Raw genomic sequence first — 23,320 nt, forward strand, 5'->3', positions numbered from 1 at the left:
TTGCTATAAAATTGTATATGTGCGTAACAATTTCAAATACTGGTTTTATTTGCATAGCTTATTTTGTTTTGGTCATCGATGGAAATAACTAAATGCACACGTATTATTAAGTCCACCAATTCCATCTTTAACCGATAGTTAACAACTGTATAATTCTGGCTGTCAATTTAGAACAATTATAACCAGGTATATGTGTTCAAATTTTAGGCTAATATTATCGTTAATTATAATATATGAAATAATTTGTCATTCATCACCTATTTTCGTTTTCTACATACAAAAAAAATAAAATATGTAGACCTATATGTAAACGTATAAAATAATAATGTATGTTGGGCAATGGAAAAATTAAGCAACCCAAAGGCATACAACCAGAGTTATGGATTTATTCTAGGCTAATGTGGGGCGAAATTGAGTGCTTGTTAGTGGGTCCGACTATTTACCCCAAGATACCCCAAGACATCCCAAGATACCCCCAAACACCACAAGACACCACCAAGATACCCCAAGACTCCATAAATATTTTTTTAAAATTAATTAAAATGTACTATTTTATAAAATATTTAGTGGAAAACGACTTAAAGAATTACCATCGATGTCCCAAACTGCGTTCACCTAATGACATAGTTCACCAAGGTAAACATCTACGGTCCGTTTTTTTAAATTTTGACATTTATCATCACAATAATAAATATCGTGCCGGAGACGTTTATCTTGATGAACTACTAATGACAAAAACACAAATACGATATTTACAGAAATACTATTCTACAATATGTGAAACAAAATAAATTGCATTCAAGTAACGTAAAAAATCAACAATGTGGACATAAAACAAATCCATTCTAATAAATAAAAGTGAAACACCCTCTGGTAAACAGGAAAGGGTGCAACGTTTCTAACTGCGTTCAGGCGCATGCGTTTGCAAAAAGTATCGTACTGCACATGTGTGGTTTGTCATTTTCCATTTTTACGGCAACCACATGAAAAAATATATGTTTCTAATTATGCACAGTTGCCAAACACTTAATATATTAATTTTTTTAAAGGAAAAATTCAACTTGTCAAGCGTTCTGGTCCGGTCCGCGTTTTATCAACATACATCACTCACACTTGATGTTAATACTGATAGGCATTACTTTCATACCTGCGAATAGTTTGTAAAATATAATTTTTTTAATGAATTGATTCTAAATTAACACAATTTATATACTCAAAATTATTTACGACTGTTATGAATGGATTATGAATATTATTCACTAAACTAGAGGCACAAAAATGTAGCATACCTTTTGCAGATCGAATATAATAATTGAAAACAAATTCTAACAACAGGGGTCTTAAAAATCGTAAAAGTTAAATTCTTTGGCGTTGTTAATTTGGCACATGTGAGGTCATGTGACACGCACCAAATGTTAATTCATCTTTCTCCATTTTAAGTCAATTTCTACGAGTCATGTGGACCCGATATCGGTAATTTTAAGGAATAAACAAAAACGACTTAGTAAAATTAATGGTTTTAGGGGATTGTAAAGTTTTGTATTTATATACTTACTTTTCTCAACTTTATTGTTTATAAAAATGTTCCTGAACTGTGAAGAAAAACCTCATAAATGAACGACATGCCGATGACAACAAATCGGATGCATATTGCGCGAACCGTACACAAGAAAACAAAGTGAACAGAATTTGAAGCATAACGCAATTAGGGACGTTGATGATAATTTTAAGCCTTAATGACAGCCGATTGCTAAGGGAGATAATCAACTATTTACCCCAAGACATCACAGTCTGTGTGTGTGTGTATGTATAAACCAACAACAGCAAGAAAATATGTACCTCTTTTAAAAATAAAAATAATATACATTTTAAAGCCTTGGGGGTATATGGGGTATCGTGGGTAAATATTTGATTATCTCCCTTAGCAATCGGCTGTCATTAAGGCTTAAAATTAATTCTTTTACTTCATTTTCCACTAAATATTTTATAAAATATTACATTTTAATTAATTAAAAAAATATTTATGGAGTCTTGGGGTGTCTTGGTGGTGTCTTGGGGTATCTTGAGGTGTCTTGGGGGTAAATAGTCAGACCGCTTGTTAGTTGTTTGAGGATGGATCCATTCAACTGATTGGGTTTTGTCTTGTTCCATACAGTGCACCACAACTGGTCAAAGGCCATGATATGTGCTTTCCTATCTGTGGGAAAGTGCATGCATAGGGGCCTATAAAAGATACCTTAATTGCTGCATTAGAACAAATATAGCGGGTTTCCTCTGATGACTACGTGTCAGAATTACCAAAATTATGTTTGACATCCAATAGCCAATGATTGATTAATCAATGTGCTCTAGTGGTGTCATTAAACAAAATAAAGTTTTATTCCTAATGAACAATAATTTATTTTTAGGCAAACACTTGAAACAGCCCTTGTAATCTATGCCAGTATTGCAAAAGCTTAAGTAAACTTAATAAAAAGTCATCATTTTGTTTCTTCAGTGAAGAAATTTTAAATAGTTATTTTGAGGCAGAGACGCTGAGAGTGTATTTAGCTTTTTTTTAACTCAACATACATGTATGTACCCGAAACATGTATTCGAAAGCTGGGCGGTATTAAAATTTCAGGTTCAGTATCAGTATTTTTGTGGTAATTTACCTCAGTATCGGTATGGTATTCAATATCAAATTGATACAATACTGATATCGAGCGGTGTTACTGGTATACTAGTCTTAAATGCATGCCCGAGTTAAGTCTCATCCGCTCATCCGTCTAAATAAAATTAAATACACAAGGCCCTCAATATTTCTCTCTCTTCTTTTCAGCTAGTTTGTGTTCATCAGATATATTGTTAGTGCTTTACTAAATAGCGTAAAACATTTTTCAGTACCAAAATTTCTTTATTTTGAGATTTGCTCTGTACGGTAAATCGATATTGGCATAATACCAATGCTGAATGGTATATACGGTATACCGGCCAGCTCTAATGTATTCTACTGTTTATAACTAGTAGTTTTTCTAAGGACCATCCATAAAGTATGTACATGCTGAGAAGGAGTGAGGTGGTGGGGGGTGAAGGATGTAAAAGGTATGAGGGGAGGGGAATTCACTGACAGAGTATTATATATACTCCAAGCTCTTAATTGTATTCAGTGTATTTTTCAGTGTGAAAGATTGATGTGCTCTTGTACAATGGGTGAGTGGTGGGTAATGATCAGTCATATAAAAGGTATACATTTGCTTTGTTTGTTATATTTTTTTGAAATAGAAAATCCTAGATTTTCTTTGTACATGCATACTTTTTGAATGCCACTAAGGCGATTTTCTAAACTGCAAGGATTTAACATGTATGTACATGTATAGAAGTCCTATAAAATTATAATATTTTCTGTAATTTCAGCTTATGGATCCAGCATTATGGAGCATCTTCATGATGGTTTCCATTATTGTGTTTATCGTGTTGTTGTCCCGTCTGTACCGACAGTACCGCCTGCGTCACTATGAAGTCCCCGCCCCAGACATCCGTGAGGGCCACCAGTGGTTCATGGTGGACACCTTCCCGGAACCCACATTCTGTAACATCGGACACTATCAGATAATACACGGAGCCCAGTGTGAGTCTTGCGGAGTCCGTGTGGACGACCACAGCATGAAAGATGCCAACATGCAACTGCCATGCAAGGCACCTTGTTCCACAGAGGAGGTGATGCGGCATCACTGGGTTCAGGGCAATCTCCCCTTGTCCAGCCAGTGTGATGTGTGTGCAGAAGAATGCGGGACATTAAACCAGCTGATCGACCAGAGGTGTTGTTGGTGTCAGAGAACGGTTCACGAGCAGTGCATAACGAAAACAAATCTCTGCAACCTTGGCAAGTACAGGGCCGAGATTGTCCCGCCGACGTGCATTGAGCTCATGTGGACGGGGCTGGGCCGAAAGCATCTCATCGTGAAGTCAGTGAAGAAGCCGTCCATTCCTCACTGGAGTCCACTGGTGGTTCTGGCAAATCGCAAGAGTGGAAACAATGAAGGGGAACAACTGTTGCGGACATTTCGATCAGTGCTTAATCCAACTCAGGTATACATGTATGTACATAATGTGTACAGTGCATGTGATAAAATAGCCCACACTATTTAAGGGGAGCTATCACTCAAGCTCTCCTCCCCCCCCCCATATCACTCCTCTGAGATCAGTTCAGAAAGAGTTATTTTTAGCCCTCCTTTGCACGTGAATTAAAAACCCTCATTGTAATACAATATAACGATTACATATTGATTAATGCTCAATATGCATAGGCATACAGGCTCCCATTTTTGTAGGGTTGGGTGGGGGTGGGGTGGGGTGTGAGTTGCCTGATTTTTGCCTGAATAAAATGAAAATGTATGAATCTGGATAACACCATTTATAAATTACTACCAAACAGCTGTGTACATGAATAGTGTTGCAAATGAAACACTACACAGTTATACATACATGAGGGAAGGAAATGTTTTATTTAATGACGTACTCAACACATTTTATTTACGGTTATATGGCGTCAGACATACATGTGTATGGTTACGGACCACACATGTATTGAGAGAGGAAACCCGCTGTCACCACTTCATGGGCTACTCTTTTCAATTAGCAACAAGGGATCTTTTATATGCACCATCCCACAGACAGAATATTACATACCACAGCTTTTGTTACACCAGTTGTGGAGCACTGGCTGGAACGAGAAATAGCCCAATGGGTCCGCCGACTGAGATCGACCCTAGACCAACTGTGCATCAAGCGAGCGCTTTACCACTGGGCTACGTCCCGGCCGTTTATACATAATACATGAATTACTAATATTGTGAGAAAATTTTTGGAAATACATAGTGAAAAGGTTTCAGGCAGGCTCATTTTGTCTGAATGTCTCGGACACTTAAATTAATGTCAATATGATAAAATCTTAAATGACTCCCCATGATTATTGCACGTTTCTGATTGACAGCCGATAGTCTCAAGGGTCTATCTGCTGTCAATCAAAACATTGAAAGTGTGCAATAACCATGCATACCACGAGCAAGTTTCTGCTGTACTTAACTGACTTGCACTACATGCCTAAGTGATGTTGCATGACGCGATAAGGAAGTTTGCCTCAGTGACAGGTGGGGTTAGTAAAGTGTGCAGTGGTACAGATTTATTGCACACTTTTGTCATTGACAGGAAATCAACCTAAGCATGGTACAACAAATTTGTTGTTAAATTAAATGTTAATATTTTTAGGTTATCGATCTTCATGATATTCCACCAGAGAATTGTTTGGAGTGGTGCCATCTGGTGACCGATGTCAAAGTGCGTGTGTTGGTGTGTGGCGGAGATGGAACCATAGGCTGGGTACTTAATGCAATTGAGAACTTAAAGTTGAAGGTAGGTCTTAGTACTCTTACATATCACTTAGTTATTCACACACAACTTTTTTTTTTTTTGCTGATACAGGTAAAGATAATTAAAAAATTTGATCAGTGGTTCACAGGGTTCGTACAGAGTCTGGAAAACCTTGAAAAGTATGGAATTTCGAAAATCCAATTTCCAGACCTGAAAAAAGTATAGAAATATACCTTTTTTGCGAGTTGGTTTGGAAAAGGTATGGAAATTCATCTTTAGGACTCATGTTGAAAATTTTGGTTGCATGAAACCGGCGGAATGTGACAATGTTTTCCAATCCCGGCACTAACGTACATTTGGGAAATCAAGACTAACAATTGTCGACATTTACTGAAGATTTGAAGTCTGCACTTGCGCAATGCATATGACAAAAAGATGTCCATTTTGTCAAATTTTCCGAAAATACGAGGAGATGTATTTACTCTCAGTCTTGACATGAGTCTTGAAAAATATGTTTTTGTCTTGAAAAAGGTCTGGAATTTTTTTGTTTCCAAGGTGTATGAACCCTGGATTCACTAATTAATTATCTGGACGATATTAATAAAGACTATATTATATAAAAATTTAATTAGACGGCATGCATTTTAATTACATTTTTCGTGTACGGTCAGAACTTCAGACCTTGTAATTCAGATGATCTTGCAGTGTCCAATAATTAAATACATAAAATAACAAAATAAATACCTGATAATAATAAAAATGCTATAGCTGATAAATTTTTTTACAGTCTTTTTTTTGGTGATATTACTGATTGCTGTCACAAATTTTGAGGACTTAAACTTGTGATAATTACCAGAACCATAATTCTACACAAGTTATTTATTTCTGAGCCGATTGTTTTTTAGATTGTACACAGAAATAGTGGGGTTTTTATTTTTATTTCCAAAGCACTTTTACTTTTCTTCTTAGAATATTACATCAAATCATTTGCAATAAACAATGTTCATGCAGGTTGGCAAAGACTATGCATGTACATTAGATGCTCCAAAAACATTTTTAATTATTGTTATTTTAATACTATGTAACAGGGTTCAAAGGACGAAAACAACACGTCACGACGTTTGGAAATGATTTACTTCATAAACAGTTCATTATGACATTGCAAACAACGCCCTGCAAGAATAAAATATACAATATATAATAGGCGTTCATTATAAATAATTACATGTATGCGTCATAAAAATCATCTTCATAAAAATAGTTCGATCATACATGTCAATCACAACATCATAAAAATATGTCCATCACAGGTCATCAATATTAAAAAAAAAATATATTAACATTTCAATTCGTATCCCATTAATGTCACGGTTATAAGTAACATCTACTAAAATATAATATCTTCCTAATCAAACAATCTGTTTGATTAAACTAAACCTGAATAACCTTTTGGTCCACACCTACATGTATATGATAGATATCGGAATAATTAATTCCAAGGGGAGGTAATTACAAAAATAACAAATGGTTAAGATTTAGTGAATACATTAACCTAATTGACTTAAAATAAATTACTGTGGAATGTTGTCAGAATAAAAAAAATACTTTACTATATTAAATATTACAATTATGTTATAATGAGGTTTAAGATTAATAATTAATTGAAATAACTGCTTGATTACTAACTATGTCATACCCTGTATGTGGTACACGAGCGTAAACAATGCAGGTGATCAACAAGACAGTGTGTGAAAACCTGGGGAATAAATTATAAACTATTAAGCATCATAAACTACAGATGCTTACGAACCTGCAACAAAATAAAACATTGGCACAGCATACACTCATAAATCATACACGCATATCTTCGTACAATTATGATAGTGGGAATATTAAAATAAGTTGATATTTAAAATACAAACATATCTTTACGCTGAAGAATTAAGTGTTATTGATATAATATATTTATATGATTCCTTTTTAAAAATAATTTAAAACATTTAGTAGTTTGTTATACTTAGTCGTGGAACTCCTAGAACTTGCACAATTAGTTATATTATTATCAAAACAATGTAATCATTTATCTGCATTAATTCGCTAGTATGTGAGCAATATTTTTATATATATTATTAATAATGTTTAACTAAAAGAAAGAAATTAATTTGTACCTATAATGTATTCTGATCTGTCGCCTGTCAAAACCCGTCAAACATGTCTGCTGTTCATGTAGTGTGTGCACGTGAAAAGCATGCAGTGCTATTAGCCAATCAGATAAAGGGTACCTGCCTGAGAAAACTAATAGAATAAATACTATTTGGCAGACAACAATATCTGACAAATACCTGCAAAATATTAAAATAACAAATTACATATTTACACAATATTAAAACATCAACTGCCACAACTATATAGACATGTAACTGGAAATCATCTGTATCATGTTTTATGCTATTTGTTTTAGAATCCTCCACAAGTTTGCATCCTTCCACTGGGAACGGGTAATGACTTGTCACGTGTACTTGGATGGGGTGATGGTTGCCATAGTGATATTGACGTCACTGATGTTCTTGACCAATTAAAATGGTCTTATCCTGTTTCTCTAGACAGGTAAAAATTAATGATACTATTTTTTATTACGATGTTTTGGGATTCTTGTTATGAAAATGCAGTGTATGCGATCATGAAAAGGACATTGAATCCATAGTATAAGAATTGGGTTTAAGTCGTATTATTTATCAATATTAATATAGCATAAAGAAAATTATATGAAATATTGCATTATACATGTGCATCAATAAATACCCCAACAATTGTTAAAATTACAAGCAGTACAAATAAGATAGTTTGAAATATCCATCTTCTGTAAAGATAATGGGTTTTTTTCCTTAGTGGTGTCATCCTTTTAGATACTAGTAATTATAATTAAATTATAATAAATTTTTTCCAGATGGAAGATCAACATTATTCATGAGAAACATTTATTAATTTCCAGACCCAGTAAGGTAAAAACATCATTCTTAGTGAGAGTGAGTGAGTGAGTGAGTGAGTACACAGTAAGGTAAAAACATCATTCTTAGTGATTGAGTGAGTGAGTACACAGTAAGGTAAAAACATCATTCTTAGTGAATGAGTGAGTACACAGTAAGGTAAAAACATCATTCTCAGGTCTTCAAGAATTTGTTTTAAATCCACTAGCCATCATTAAAAATTCACTAGCCCTACTTTACTTTCAGCTAATACAATTTTACTAAATTTGATAGTAATAATCAGATATGTCACCTAAAGAAGGAGATTGAGCTTAAAACACTAACATTAGGGTTGGGGTGAGGTCAGGATATTCATATTTACAAAATAGACGTAACTGCAACATTTGGCAATGGGTTTTCTCACTAGCCGTCGGACATGGCAATAGTAGTTACATGTATTTACTAGCCCAACATTGAATATCACTAGCCACGGGAGTGGGGCTACCATAATCTAGAAGCCTTGGTTCTTGGTGGGTGAGAGAGTGAATGAGTGAGTACACAATTTGTGTTTCATTTGTTTAATAAACTAGTCATGTTCTGATTAATTGAGTTCATAAAACATTGCTCGTTTGACCAAATTTACCAGTTTATGGACTACAGGTAATTTTGATCTTGAGTTAATTAAGCAAATATTATTTGTGGTATCAATTAATTTGTAGTTATTTATCACAATTACATGTAAAAAAGGAAAATATTATTAGTCTTATTCAACTTACTGTGCTAGCACAACAAAATGCTATTCAACCTGAGTCATACCTACACACTGCAGAATTCTATCCATTGCCGGATATGTGCAATGCTATCCTTGCACGGGCTACCTGTAACTTCATTCTCAATTCTGCAGTCCCCCTGTAACACCTGTTTAAGCTTTAGCAAAAAGTTTTCTTTACTTGTAATTTTGTGTTTGTTTTTCGGTTGAACTTGACATACGGTTGGTAGTTGGGAATTCTGTGTTGAATTTACCATGTCCGACGCGAGTTCGTTGACAGCTAGCGCACGGAAATTTTTTGCGCGAGATGGTTGTCAATTGTCAACACACGCGCGTTATGTCCGGACTGTCGGTCTTGTTCTCAAGACCGTCAGTGTGAGATCTGCGCCACGTGGTCTCTCCTGACCAGTGGGATTGGTTCGGTTTGCAGACTCAGGTTTCGGGTACCAGCAAAATCTTGTCAGCTGCTTCGGCAGTAGTTGGCAAGTCGGACTTAGTGGGTAGGTCTCATAAGTCTGTGGACACTTCGAAAAGTGTCCGGAAAGGGGCGAAACACAAGTGTGTTTTTTCGTCGGTCGGTGTTACGAGTACAGTTACTGATACTTCGGGAGTGCCCCCCCGGGCTCCTATTGTGACCGTGGTAAGTGAGCCGTCTTCGTTAGTGACGGGCATCGCCATCATCGTTACGGTTACCTTTACAAACAGAAGTGGCGCAGGGTGGAGTCGTCGTGGCGCCGGTTTTGACGACTTCATCGGTTACCGAGCACATGCACTCCATTGTGCATAGGTCCACTGCTTCGTCCGCAGAGCAGGTGGCCCCGACTTTGCCTTCAATTGCTGACAGTCGCTTCGGCACCTCAGCATTCTCAAGGCCCGAGGAGAGTTCTGCCAGTTTGCTTCGAACTGAGCCAGTTGTTCTGATGCCGGGATCGGTCTCTGATGGCATCCCGACCGATGTTTACCGTTGGGTGGAGGACTCATCCTGTTCGAGTCCTCCGTTTGCATATGTTTACCCCAAGGGTCTGGTGACAACGGTAGCAACGGACATCTCCTCACAGTTTGCACCGTCTTTGGTCCCTACTTCTTCGACTTTACTCGATAGAGGATGAGGTTCTCGCAGATATCCCTCGGCTGGGGGTACTCTGTGGCTGCAAACTCCGACCATTTCGCACTTGAAGCAGGAACGACCGTTAGGCTTTCAGGAAACATTGTTTCGGAGTTTTGTGAAATTTTTTAACGCTTCGCCTCAGTTGGGATCATTGCTTTCGCAGACGGGACCGTCGGGTGTGGCTCCCATTTCTCCCCCCACCCCACCCTGCTTTTCTGCCAAAACCAGCAGAATCTGCATCTCGACAGCAGTTTGACGATGCAGTTAGGGATTGTCATTGGTTCCTATTGTTCCCGTCTCGGGAGATGCTGCCCCAAGTGTGTGTCGATTAGGGGGAGGAGTCCATGTAGATCTTCGGGATCCAATGGACAGTGACCTGGCTGTTGGACCGGATTCTATCGCTGACCCAGCTCTCTCTCACTTCGGTTCGGAGGTAGAGGTGGAGTGCGATTATCCAGCGGTTCTGGCTTTTGTCAGGGACCACGTCCGACAGGTATGCGGGGGCGCTATACCTCAGGTTGAGGCCCAGCCTACATTCAAGGATGTCTCCTTCGGGAACCGTTCCTTGAATTTGGTCACTCCTCGTGAGGAGTCGGGTTTACCACTTGCACAGGAGGCGCACAGTTCACTTTGTGACATTGATGCGTTGATCACTGGCAGTGATCGTATCCTGGGAGTGGGAGTTGATGAGTACCCAACGGCACTGCCTATGGGGAAAATCTTAACAGGAGCGCGCATTTTTCATGCCGACTCCTATGAGACGTTGGAGGCGGATTTTCTCGAACATCCGGCGGTCGTTCCTGCTAGTGTGCGAGCCGCTTGTTCCCCATCACCGCATGTGTCATTGCCAATCTCGGATCTGGAATTGTTCGAATGGCTGGCTAAGTCGAGGTTCCAGGTTAATAACCATTTAGGTACGTTCCTATTTGGCTTGGATAAGGCTGTCGAGAGCCTTCCCGCGATGGCGAAAGGCTGTTTGGAGGCTGCGTCAAAAGCCTCTAAGCATATCGCTGTTATCTGGCCTATTGTTTGCAAACAGTCTTTTGTTACGGCGTGACCATTACCTGGCGGGTTTGAGTGCGTCGAACGTTGCGAAGACGTTTTTTCGTACACGTTCGGTACGGGGAAAATTTAATTTTCGGTCCCAATTTTAATATTGTCCTAAACAAGGATTTGTCGCGACCAGTCCCGAACACTCAACCCTCAACCTCTGGTAAACGTCAGTCCACGTTTTTGGGGTTCAAGCCTCCTCCTGTGAAAAAGGCTGCTTTTTTACAGTCGGCTCAGATCCCTAGGGTTCCTGACACTAGGAGACAACCAGGTAACAACCTGTCTTCCGATAAGCGAGGACGCAAACGTCGTACTGCTTTCCGTTCTCAGTCCACTAAAGGTGTTGCGCCTACGGGTGGTAAGCGGTTGGGGTGAGGGTACATGAACGATCGGCAGTTGCTTTCGGAGGTACCGTTAGCAACCATACCTGTGAGGGGCAGGCTCCGCCATTTCCTTCGAAATTGGTGCAAGCTGCCGGGTCTCGACCCCTGGATTCTGTTGGTCGTTCAACACGGTTACCAAATACCCTTTTCTTCGAGTCCCCCTCTTACTTCCACTCCGACAAATACCTCCATGTCCTGGTGCACAAGGCATTTTAGAAGTTTCTGCACTTTTCGACGGGAAAGCGAACGAGTTTCGTGTGCTCCCGTTCGGGTTGGCGACGAGTCCCCATGCTTTTACATGTGTGGTAAAAGTGGTGGTAGGTCATGTTCATTCATTAGGGGTTCAAATGCATACCTATCTGGACGATTGGTTGATCCCAGCTTCGTCGGAACAGGAGTGTCGGACCAATGTCGGGTTGGTTTTAGACACGATCCTCCAATTGGGTTTTATTCCCATTTGGGTGAAATCGGAGTTAACGCTGGCTCAGATTTTCACATATCTCGGAGTGGTCTTTGATCTTGTGGTAGCGTTGGTTCGTCCCACCGATGCGCGTATCCACAATTTTCAAACGTCTGTGCAACGTTTGATGGGGGAACAAAGAACTACGTATGATCTCTCCACGTGGTGTTGGGCCACCTCGAATCTCGGGCCTCACTGATCGTACGGTTCAGACGACCACTCCAGTGGCATTTGTCCCCACGGTGGGATGGTCACAATTGGGACACGATAGTGCCTCTGGGCCCATGGTTCACTCATCCGATACAGGAGTGCCTGTTGGACAAGTGCATGTCCCTATCGGTTCCATTGCACCCCCTTGCTCCGGATCTGATCCTGCACGGGTCACTGCATGGGTACGGGGCGCATCTGTTGGATCAACACATTTCAGGGGTATAGAATCTCTCCGAGAAGAAGCTTCATATCAACTGTTTGGAGATGGAGGCAGTGCATCGTGCCTGTCTTCATTTCCAGTGGGTTCTTCGACGCCGTCGAATTCTGTTGAGATCCGGCAATACATCGGTAGTGGCATATCTCAATCGTTGGGGTGGAACCAAATCGGAGACTTTGGGTCGCAAATCTCTTGCGATTTTGGAATTCTGCGACCAACTAGGGATGACTCTGTGGGCGAAACACATTCCTTCTTCAGTGAATGTGTTAGCCGATGCCCTCAGTCGACATACCCCTGTTCAGACGGAGTAGATGTTGAACAAAGGGGTGGTCGCAGCGGTTCTCCGTGTTTGGGGCAGTCCACAGGTGGACATGTTTGCCACATGGTTGAACAACCAATTGCCGGTGTTCGTGTCCCCGGTACCGGACACATTGGTGTTGGAGTACGACACGTTAAGTATGGATTGGACGGGACTGGATTTTTATGCCTTCCCTCCTCCTGTCTTACTCGGCAAGGTGTTCACTAAAGTGGTCCAGGAACCTTGTCAGGTGACGTTGATAACTCCTCTGTGGGTGGCGCAGTCCTGGTTTCCACAGCTGCTGTCACTGTTAGTGGCAGTCCCGTTCCGGTTACCAGTGTTGTCCAATCTACTCAGCCAGCGACTAAGTCAGATGGTGTGGCATCCGAAGCCGGAGGTCTTCCGGCTTCACGCATGGAGGTTATCAGGGTTTCCTTGCGATGCAGAGGTTTTTCGACAAGAATTGCGCATCTCGTCTCTTCAGCAAAGCGCAAATCTACCGAGTCGGTTTATCAGTGTCACTGGCGTATGTGGGTTCGTTGGGAGAACGCACGGGATTTTGATCCCTTATCACCTACTGTCAATGATTTAGCGGAGTACTTTCTGGCGTTGGTCCAAGAAAGGAAATTTAAAGTCACAACAGTGAAAAGTCACACAGCTGCGATTTTCACTACTCTTAAACAGTGTGGATGTCGTGACTTTTCTACGAACTTGGTGTTGCATGATTTACTTAAGTCATTGCAATCCACGGTTGAACGACCTTCTATTATTCCGAAATGGAATGTCTTTCTTGTGTTACATGCACTTAAGGGTGCGCCTTATGAGCCGTTGAGGTTTGCTAGTCTTCGTGCCTTGACGTCGGATCAGTGAGATACATGCTTTTTTGCATGACTTGGTTGATTACAATTCGGACGGGTCTATCACTTTATGTACCGACCCTATCTGTGTTGCTAAAAACCAGTCTCCGGGGGAAGAGTTTCCACCTACTATCATTCACAATTTATCTCGTACACTGTCATCTGACAACTCGGATAGACTTCTTTGCCCGGTGAGAGCATTGAAGTATTATTTGGAGCGTACGAAAAACCGGCGGCAGGGTAAAAAGAGATTGTTTATTTCTTATACCATTAGGCCTGGTGATGTCACAAAAAATGCTTTGTCTCGATGGATAGCAGCTACCATCAAGCTAGCATATGAGATGGCGGGTGATCATGTGTTACGGAATTTCTCTGTTAAACCACATGAAATCCGAGCCATTTCTGTTTCCCTGAATTTTCATGACTCTTTAGATATTATAAAGGTCATGAATGCAGGGGTTTGGAAAGGACGGCACACTTTTGACCGTTTCTATTTCCGGGATATGGCGGTTGGTCCTGACGGTATGCGTAGGATCCAGACAGTCATTGCGGCTCAACACGTCGTGTCTGTGCGCAGGGCAAAAGGAAAGGGGTTGACCTCTTTTCCGTCCGACTGCCATCGATTCACGCTTCGGACATGTTTAACACTCCACCCTTTTCTGAGGGATGGGCTTTTTGTAGTGTTGTCTACCATTTTTTCTCCCTGGGGAGATGTTTTTCCTCCCTTTCATGGGGATGAGTTTTTCTTTTGGGAAGCCCCTTTTTATTCCCAAAAGTTTTTTGACTCCTTGTTACCGTATGTCGTGGTTTGTCCTATCTCCATGTCATTACTTCAAAGGAGCTTTTTGGGTATGGGTAAGTCCTCTATTTTCTTACCTCCTCCCATTAATGTTGAATTCACGTGCTCTAACGGTGTCATTGCACGTCCGTTATAGCATATTTGTTGTGCTAGCACAGTAAGCTGAATAAGACTATTAGAAAATTTGTTTCTAATTTTCATTATTATTCATACTTACCTAGTGCTAGCACAACAAACTATACCTCCCACCCACCCCTATGAGGCTTTCTCTCGGTGGGTTTGGGTGGACTTTGAACCGAGAATGAAGTTAGAGAATGAAGAAAGAGGTAGACGGTGCAAGGATAGCATTGTGCATATCCGGCAAGGGAGAGAATTCTGCAGTGTGTAGGTACGACTCAGGTTGAATATCATATTTGTTGTGCTAGCACTGGGTAAGTATGAATAATAATGAAAATTAGAAACAAATTTTCTAAGATTGTAACTTTGACAATGTGCCTTTTATTAAAATTATTTTGTGTATGTGTGTGTGTGTGTGTGTGTGTCTCTCTCTCTCTCTCTCTCTCTCTCTCTCTCTCTCTCTGTGTGTGTGTGTGTGTGTGTGTGTGTGTGTGTGTGTGTGTAAAACTGTAAACTGAATGATAAGCAAATTATTTGTTAATATTTTATCATGTAATAATTCCTTAATCTTTGTGGATTTGGGTTTTTTTTAGACACTGATCATGAATAACTATGTCTCACTGGGAGTTGATGCACTTGTCACCCTCAACTTCCACAAGCGGAGAGAACGGACACCATGGTTGTTTGCTAACAGACTTGTTAACAAGGTTTGTTTATCAAAGAGAACCATTTATAAAAAATATACTATATTGTAGACCCATTGCAGTGCATGTTATAAATATAATTTTTTATTTATCTATTTGTGAATATTTGTATGTATGTGATTCCATTTGATATCAGGGGTTTTGTGAATATTTGTATGTATGTGATTCCATTTGATATCAGGGGTTTTGTGAATATTTGTATGTATGTGATTCCATTTGATATCAGGGGTTTTGGGGGTTGACATCTACCCTGTTCCAAACAAATATTCTCTTTTAAATATGTTTTTTTAGGGGAGAATGATCCAACTTCCCGTAAAAAAAACCCTTTGTTTGTTACAGTCTAGAACCCCCAAGCACAATTTCCTGTACATGTGCCTTGGATATAAATGTATATATATATATACTCTTCAAAAAAGTTGGGGAACCTGAAATATTAATGTTAATATCAACCATTAGACATCCTAGTAAAAAACTATCAGGTCTGTTTATCAAAACACCGAAACACATTCCATACAGTGTAGTTTGCACATGCATCACGCAGTTGCCCCATACACGTGTGTGGGGTGTCATTCTTGATTTTAACAATTTCCAGGAAGGTCCATTAATCACTGTGGAACATTATTTCTGTCAATCTTTTTCATTCGGTTGATCATATAGTTGTTATTGTTTTGTTTTTAGTAATTTTATTGTTTGAATTTGCAATTTACTGATAAAAAAACGTCAACTTTCAAATTTCACTTCTGACCCCAATCATCCTTCAAGATCTTTGGTGGTCATAAAAGCTACTGTAATACTGAACTACCTGTTGTAATGTTTGCCCAATTAATTTACTATTATCATATAACCATTCCCCACAGCTAATATACCTTACAGTTTTGGCAATTGTAAATTCTTATTAGAGTTCCCCTACCTTTTTTTGAAACTAAGTATACATTTACAACCATAACAATGCATAGAGATCCTGATCTGATGGCTCTACAGATTACACTGTAATTAAGCAAATTCTATTGATTGTAATACATGTAAATCAACATTTTCATCCTCTTTTTTTTCTCTCATACTGAATACTACTTAATGGTAAAATGTGTACTTGATATATACATGTATATATATATTTGACAGACTCATAATATTCTGTAAAAGCTGTTATATAGTAGTGTAGATAAGTGTTCTAGCTGTTTAAAATATAGTTATATTATGTGTTTTTTTGTAGTTCTGTTACTTCACATATGGAACAAAGGATGTGTTGGAACGAGAGTGTAAAGACCTGCATAAGAAGTTGAAGGTACAAGTGGTTTGGTTTCTTTTCTTCGTCATTTAACGATTTACGGAGGTGGGGTGGAGTGATAGGACATAGCCCAGTGGTGCATGGTCGATTCCTGTCAGTGGGCCCATAGGGCTATTTCTAGTTCCAACCAATGTGCCACAACTGCAGGGTTTCTGCCAGAGGGTAAAACGGGTATGGCTCCATACCCAAATTTAATTTTTTTAAAGTTAACTTTTTCAAAAAATTAATTACTATTATCATTACTGTATGATTTTCTTAACCCTAACCCTAAACTTGACCCATTTTCATTCTAGAGGAGGCCCCCCATACTCTGTTGACTGTGGTTGCATTCGATTTCATTGCGCCATACCCAAAAATTTCTTTCTGGCAGAAACACTGAACTGGTACATGAAAGATCATGGTATGTGTTATCCTGTCTGTGGGATGGTGCACATAAAAGATCACTTGCTGGAAAAATATAGCAGATTTCCATTTTAAGATTATATATCGGAATTACCAAATGTTTGACATCCAATAGCCAATGGTTAAAAAATTTGTGCTATATAAAACAAACTTTACTTTGCTACTAATGGAGAAATGTAGTGGATTTCCCCCGTAAGACTATTTGTCAATATTACCAAATGTTTGACATCGAATAGTTTAAGCTGGATCTTGGTCAATTTGGTCTGAAAATCTGTAATTAAATTCATTTTTTAAGCCAGATAAAATAGAACGTAATCACTCTTTTAAAGCATTGTATTTATTTGAATTTTTAATTAGCTTTTCGGTGATATCATACCTGAACTGAAGTAACTTGAAACTCAAAGAGATTGTAATACAAATTTGAAGGATAGGATAACACATAGCATGGCCTTTGATATACCAGATGTGGTGGACTGGCTGGAACGAGAAATAGGCAAACAGGAATCGATCCAAAACTAACCGTGCATCAAGTGAGAGCTTTACCACTGGGCTACGTCCCACCCCTTGTAGATTGAAAGAAAACTTTGAATTACAACTTAAACCATGGCTTGGCTACACTCTGATGTTTTTATTTTATTGGTTTCTTAGGTGGAGCTGGATGATGAGGAGATTTACCTGCCGGAGATTGAAGGGTTGGTCGTACTCAACATTGCCAGCTGGGGCGGAGGTTGTCGGCCGTGGGACCTCGCTAACGATGACAAAGTCTTCAAACCAGCAAGGTTAAAACACTATAAAATCAGTGTCACAGTGTCACACATCGGCCCGTTCGGTGGACGAATTCCATCAGCATAATTAATACTGTATCTCTGTACATCACAGAATCTGAAGGATGTTATGACAGAGTGGTGATTGCATGCAGCCATGAATCACGATGAATCTTTCCTTTTAAAGATGAATCGCTTAAATCCATTTTTGTCTCGCCTTTAAAAAGATGAGATATAGGTATTATTTTTTCAGCGCTGGCGATGGCACCTACATTTGTGTTACAGGTTTATATTAAAGTTTCACATTCAGATCAGTTTCTCACACACTATAAATCCTAGGTCAGCGAAACTTGGTTTATAGTTGCATCTGAAAAAAATGGTAGGCGAGATGTAATGGATGTTATGACTGTTGTTCGTTATACCTGATATTTATATTTGATCATTTTTCTAATAACAGGAATTGTATATATTTGTTTGTCTTCAGATATGATGACGGTTTGCTAGAAGTAATGGCGTTGTACTCCTCCTTCCATATCGCACAGCTTCAGGTTGGTTTAGCGTCACCTCTTCGTCTCGGACAGGCCAGGAAAGTCAAAGTGAGTTACAGTCGAACCTACTCGATCAGTCAAAGTGAGTTACAGTCGAACCTACTCAATCAGTCAAAGTGAGTTACAGTCGAACCTACTCAGTCAGTCAAAGTGAGTTACAGTCCAACCTACTCAGTCAGTCAAAGTGAGTTAGTCGAACCTACTCAATCAGTCAAAGTGAGTTACAGTCGAACCTACTCAATCAGTCAAAGTGAGTTACAGTCGAACCTACTCAATCAGTCAGAGTGAGTTACAGTCGAACCTACTCGATCAGTCAAAGTGAGTTACGGTCGACCCTACAGTCAAAGTGAGTTACAGTCGAACCTACTCGATCAAACAAATGTTACAGTTGAACCTACTCGATTGGGCAAATGGGATTTAGCGAACCTTCAATAGTCACTTTTAAACTCACACTATTTGTGCTGGCATTTAGCTGTTGCATCATAGGATTGAATGAAGTCTCTGATTGGGGGTTTTGCTGTCCAAACCATGTCACCATGACTGGTACATCAAAGGCCGTGGTGTGTGCTGTACTGGCTATAGAAAAGTGCCTATAAACGATCCCTTGCTACTAATGGAAAAATGTAGCGGGTTTCCTCTCTAAAACTATATGTCAGAATTACGAAATGTTTGACAACCAATAGCCAATGATTAATAAATCAATGTAATCTAGTGATACTGTTAAAAAAATTTTTTAACTTTTTTTAAAAAGTATATATTTTACTATCCACAGAAGTAGCCATTAAGTACAGTGGACTCTTTCAAAACCGGCATCTGTCCAAACTGGCACAGTTTTAAAGTCCTGTCAGCTACAGTTAATTTATTAGGAATAAAACTCTGTCTACACCGGATTCTCTCTATTCTGGACTTCGGAAGCAAATTCAAGAACAAAAGAACAGTTTATATAGTAATTAGCTCTGTCTACACCAGCATGTGATCTTACCTCTATTGTCTGCCAGTGATCACTATTTAAACAATGGCGGCTGTTCCCCAGTAATTACGACACCAACAAAAGTGTTACGAAATAAGCACGCCTCTTTGGTGGCATAATAAGTTAATAAACAATGAACGGGTGTAGGTATCAAAATAAATCAGATTATTATTTGTATGTGTTCATACTTGCATTGCACCATACCGATCTGTTTAAAACAATAAAAGTATAAATTCAGACCCCTTTTTAATGTGATTTTAATCAATAAAATAATGTTATTTATTCTGATTGTTGTTTTAAATGCGTTCTGGTTTGAACACATACATGTAGTTTATTACAGTCAAATGTTAATATACCTCTTTAAAAAGTCGGGACCGAACTTTTGTCCCAGCCCGCTTCTTACTGACGACCCGTCATATTTTGTTTATTGTGAGTGTGATTGGTTTCTTAGAAACACCAATATCTTTCAGGTTTATACCAATCACTAAAACAAGCATTACTTAGCCTTGCTTTTACAAATGTCTTACACACGGTCCAAACGTTTGGTTAATATGACGTTTTATTTACGATGGTATTTTCAAATCAATATATCGCAAGAACCGTAACTCTGGACGAACTCTGTCTGAACCGGCACTCTTTGTAAACTGGCACATTTTATCGGTCCCAGGTGAATCCGGTTTAGACAAGAGTCCACTATATTCATGTTTTTTGTTAAATGTTGTGGTACATGTTGTACCTTCTATGAGAAAGTTGATATAAAAGATGCCTTGCTTCTATTTGGGTGGAGTATCCTTTATTTTGGCGGTAGGTTTCTTCTCCAAAAAATACTCCTGTCCTTATTCTTTGATGAAAAGCTTGTAATAACAATCCTACTTTTAAAAACCCAGCAATGTTTTTTGGATTTGTTTTGTCTAAAATCTCTCTCTCTCTCTTCTTTGGTCCTCAAAGAAACATTTCTTGTTTTATTATTTTATTTGAAGATAACCCTGACTGGTGGCAATGCTCCAATGCAGGTTGATGGTGAGCCTTGGGAGCAGCATCCTGCTGAGATCACCATCACCCACCACAGTGTCGCGTCCATGCTCGCTGGATGTCATCCTGACGACTTCTTCGATGACGATGATGATGATGATGATGATTGACATCAGTTATTTTAAGTATACGCAATTAGGTGACAGGAGTTTGCAGATTGGGAACATTCATTTGGTACCAGCTAAAACCAAGTCTAAAGCCAGTGTTTCCTAATGCCAATGATAACCAAAGTGTGTAGACTTAAAACACCAATTATAAATTTAAAACGCCAATCATGAAATTCTGTAGCTGCTATTCGAGATAAAGAGGGAGAGGAGTTGGTTTCTTTTGGGTAACCAGACTCTAAAGTACTTAAAATGCCAATCATGAAATTCTATTGATGTTGTATGAGATAAGAAGGGAGAAGGGTTTCTTTTGGGTAACCAAACTCTATACAGCTTAAAACACCAATCGTATAATTCTGTTGATGTTGTATGAGATAAGGAAAGAGAAGGGTTGGGTTTTTTTAGGTAACCAAACTCTAAAAGTACTTAAAATGCCAATCATGAAATTCTGTTGATGTTGTATGAGATAAAGAGGGAGAAGGGGTGGTTTGTTTGTTTTGGGTAACCAATCTCTAAACTACTTAAAACGCCAATCATGAAATTCTATAGATTTTATATCAAATTATAAGAGAGAAGAGAGAAGGGTTTATTTGTCTTGGGACTCAGGGCTTCTAGAATTTTTTATAAAATCCACTAGCCATGGGATCAGTGATTTTAAAAATTTACTAGCCACAATTAAAAAATTCACTGGCCCTACTTTACTTGAAAGTTAATACAATTTTACTAAATACTAGTAATAATCAAATATGTTATCTAAAGAGGGAGATAGAGTTTAAAACACTAACATTGAGGGGTTGGATGTGAGCAGGATATTTATATTTACAAAATAGACTTAACTGCAACATTTGACCCAAAAAATTCACTAGCCGTCGAGCATAGCAATAGTAGTTATTTAATAGCCCAACATTGAATATCACTAGCCATGGGAGTGGGGCTACCATAATCTAGAAGCCCTGTTGGGTATTAAAAATATACTACATGTACTTAAAACACCAATCATGAAATTCTCTAGATTTTATAGACCTACGAGGTAAGTAGGGAGGAGAATCATTGACCTACACATGATCAATATCAAGGCCATCTGAAATGGTGCTAGGCAAGCAAAATCACATTCATGAAGTTTCAAGTGTAACTTATAAAACATTTTTATTTCAAGGTGAGCAATTTGTCACTCTCCTAGAACTATCCAGGTGAGTGTGGAGGAGAGTGTGAGTGATCACTCACCTACCCTGGCTAAGACTGCATGATGTATCAAAATATCGACAAATGTTTTTGAGAAACATTTTCCACAATGAAAATGGGTCAAAATGTAATCCATTCATTGAACATGTCAGGCAGACATTTAGCTGTACCTATCCAGGTGGGTGTGGACGTTCTGTCTGGGAATTATGAGGGCATTTTAGTGAAAAGGAGACTGATAACAGTTTAAACTTCATCCAAGGTTTGTTAAACAGAAGAGTTCAGTTGACGTCTTCCTTGTTTCTCAAAAGCAGGCAGTCGCAGACATGGATCTCGGATTGTATCACCTTATACAAAGACGAAATAAATGACTTCACCAAAAATAAGGGGATAGGGCACATTGGGTTTTTAGACCCTCTCCTAAATCCATGCCTTAGTTGAATCCATGACTGTGCATATTTTGCATACTGTGCATATTATGTATACTGTTAACAACAGAGTATGTTTTTTTGAAAGGTCACTTAGCCACTAATCGGGTGCTTTTATTGGAAGTGACTTCCCCTGGTTTATGTAGTGCTGTCTGTATTCGATGTATTATTATTTAACAATTGAATCAATACAAGGACTGTTTATATAATTGCCATGACAATAACACATCATATTTCTTATGATAAAATCAAATGTTATGTGTTACGTTTTTTCAAAGGGCATTTCACCACTATATGGGTGCTTTTATTGGTGAAGGTGGCAACCACTGATAGTAGGGCGATTTACATGTATATTGATGTATAATTTGACACTTAAATTCATCCATGGATTCTTTATATAACTGCCATGACAATAACACATTAATGTATCATGTGACTTGATAACTAAGATAACTTGATAAGGGATGTTACAGAACTGATATCATAGGAGGTGTAGGAGGCAAATGTTTGGTATACCCACCATTAAATATACAAAATGTCATCTAAACCATGTATGTAATTGCAGCAGACTTGTCAGGGACAAAATAATAATTACAAGCATCCTCTACCCCCCCCCCCCCTTCACCTCTGACCCCTGAACACTATTATTATACACTAATTCAGTGTGGCTTCCATGACAAATATGGAGAGTTTTGTCAAAGAAAATATTTTAAATATTTTCAAAGACAAAATGAATTTCATAAATATAGGTCAGTCCTTTGTTAAAGTATTGTATTAAAGCGGCTATGTCTGGAATATTTTTATTATTTAAGCATTTAGAACAGAAAATCCCATTACGTTTGGTGCATATAAGACGCCGCACTCCGAATTGGTTTCACTACACTGGCTTTTCCAAGTTAAAAATAAACCCACTATTTTGAAAATGGGACACTTTTGCCGGGCTCCCTTTGGGCTAGAAATAGTACGGTTCGGCTATTGTTGCATTACAAAAACCGAGCGGATTCTAGCAGCCAATTCCTAGCAACCAATTACGCTAGCAGCCAATTTCAGCAGACCCTCATGGCGACGATCTAAACACCGGACTCATACGCCTTTCGATTGTTACCTGTATTTCACACACTTTTATACACACTGTTATGCTAATTTTTAATTGTTCACTACAACTTAAGAATTTTAGAGTTTTAAAGAGTATCTTTATATAATAACAACACAAAAACAAAATAACGACCAAGACTCATTTTCACAGTCTTATTGTTTCTAATATCCATATAAATACAACTTAACCGTTTTATTAAGCACTTTTATAATATCTGAA

The 23,320-nt window shown here is 38.7% G+C and overlaps 1 protein-coding gene across 1 annotated transcript; it reads left to right on the forward strand.

Annotated features, from left to right (window-relative positions):
* Window positions 1–60: 60 nt before the first annotated feature.
* On the forward strand, window positions 61–21,073 carry LOC121379903 (diacylglycerol kinase epsilon-like). Its single transcript, XM_041508575.1, has 10 exons — window positions 61–186; window positions 3,397–4,071; window positions 5,251–5,394; window positions 7,814–7,959; window positions 8,300–8,354; window positions 15,180–15,293; window positions 16,504–16,575; window positions 17,629–17,759; window positions 18,229–18,340; window positions 20,243–21,073. The coding sequence occupies exons 2-10, from the start codon at window positions 3,400–3,402 to the stop codon at window positions 20,402–20,404; spliced, it is 1,608 nt and encodes a 535-aa protein (XP_041364509.1). The 5' UTR covers window positions 61–186; window positions 3,397–3,399; the 3' UTR covers window positions 20,405–21,073.
* The last annotated feature ends 2,247 nt before the right edge of the window (window positions 21,074–23,320 follow it).

Source organism: Gigantopelta aegis, chromosome 8, assembly GCF_016097555.1.
Source record: "Gigantopelta aegis isolate Gae_Host chromosome 8, Gae_host_genome, whole genome shotgun sequence".
In the NCBI taxonomy this organism is placed as follows: Eukaryota; Metazoa; Mollusca; class Gastropoda; order Neomphalida; family Peltospiridae; genus Gigantopelta; species Gigantopelta aegis.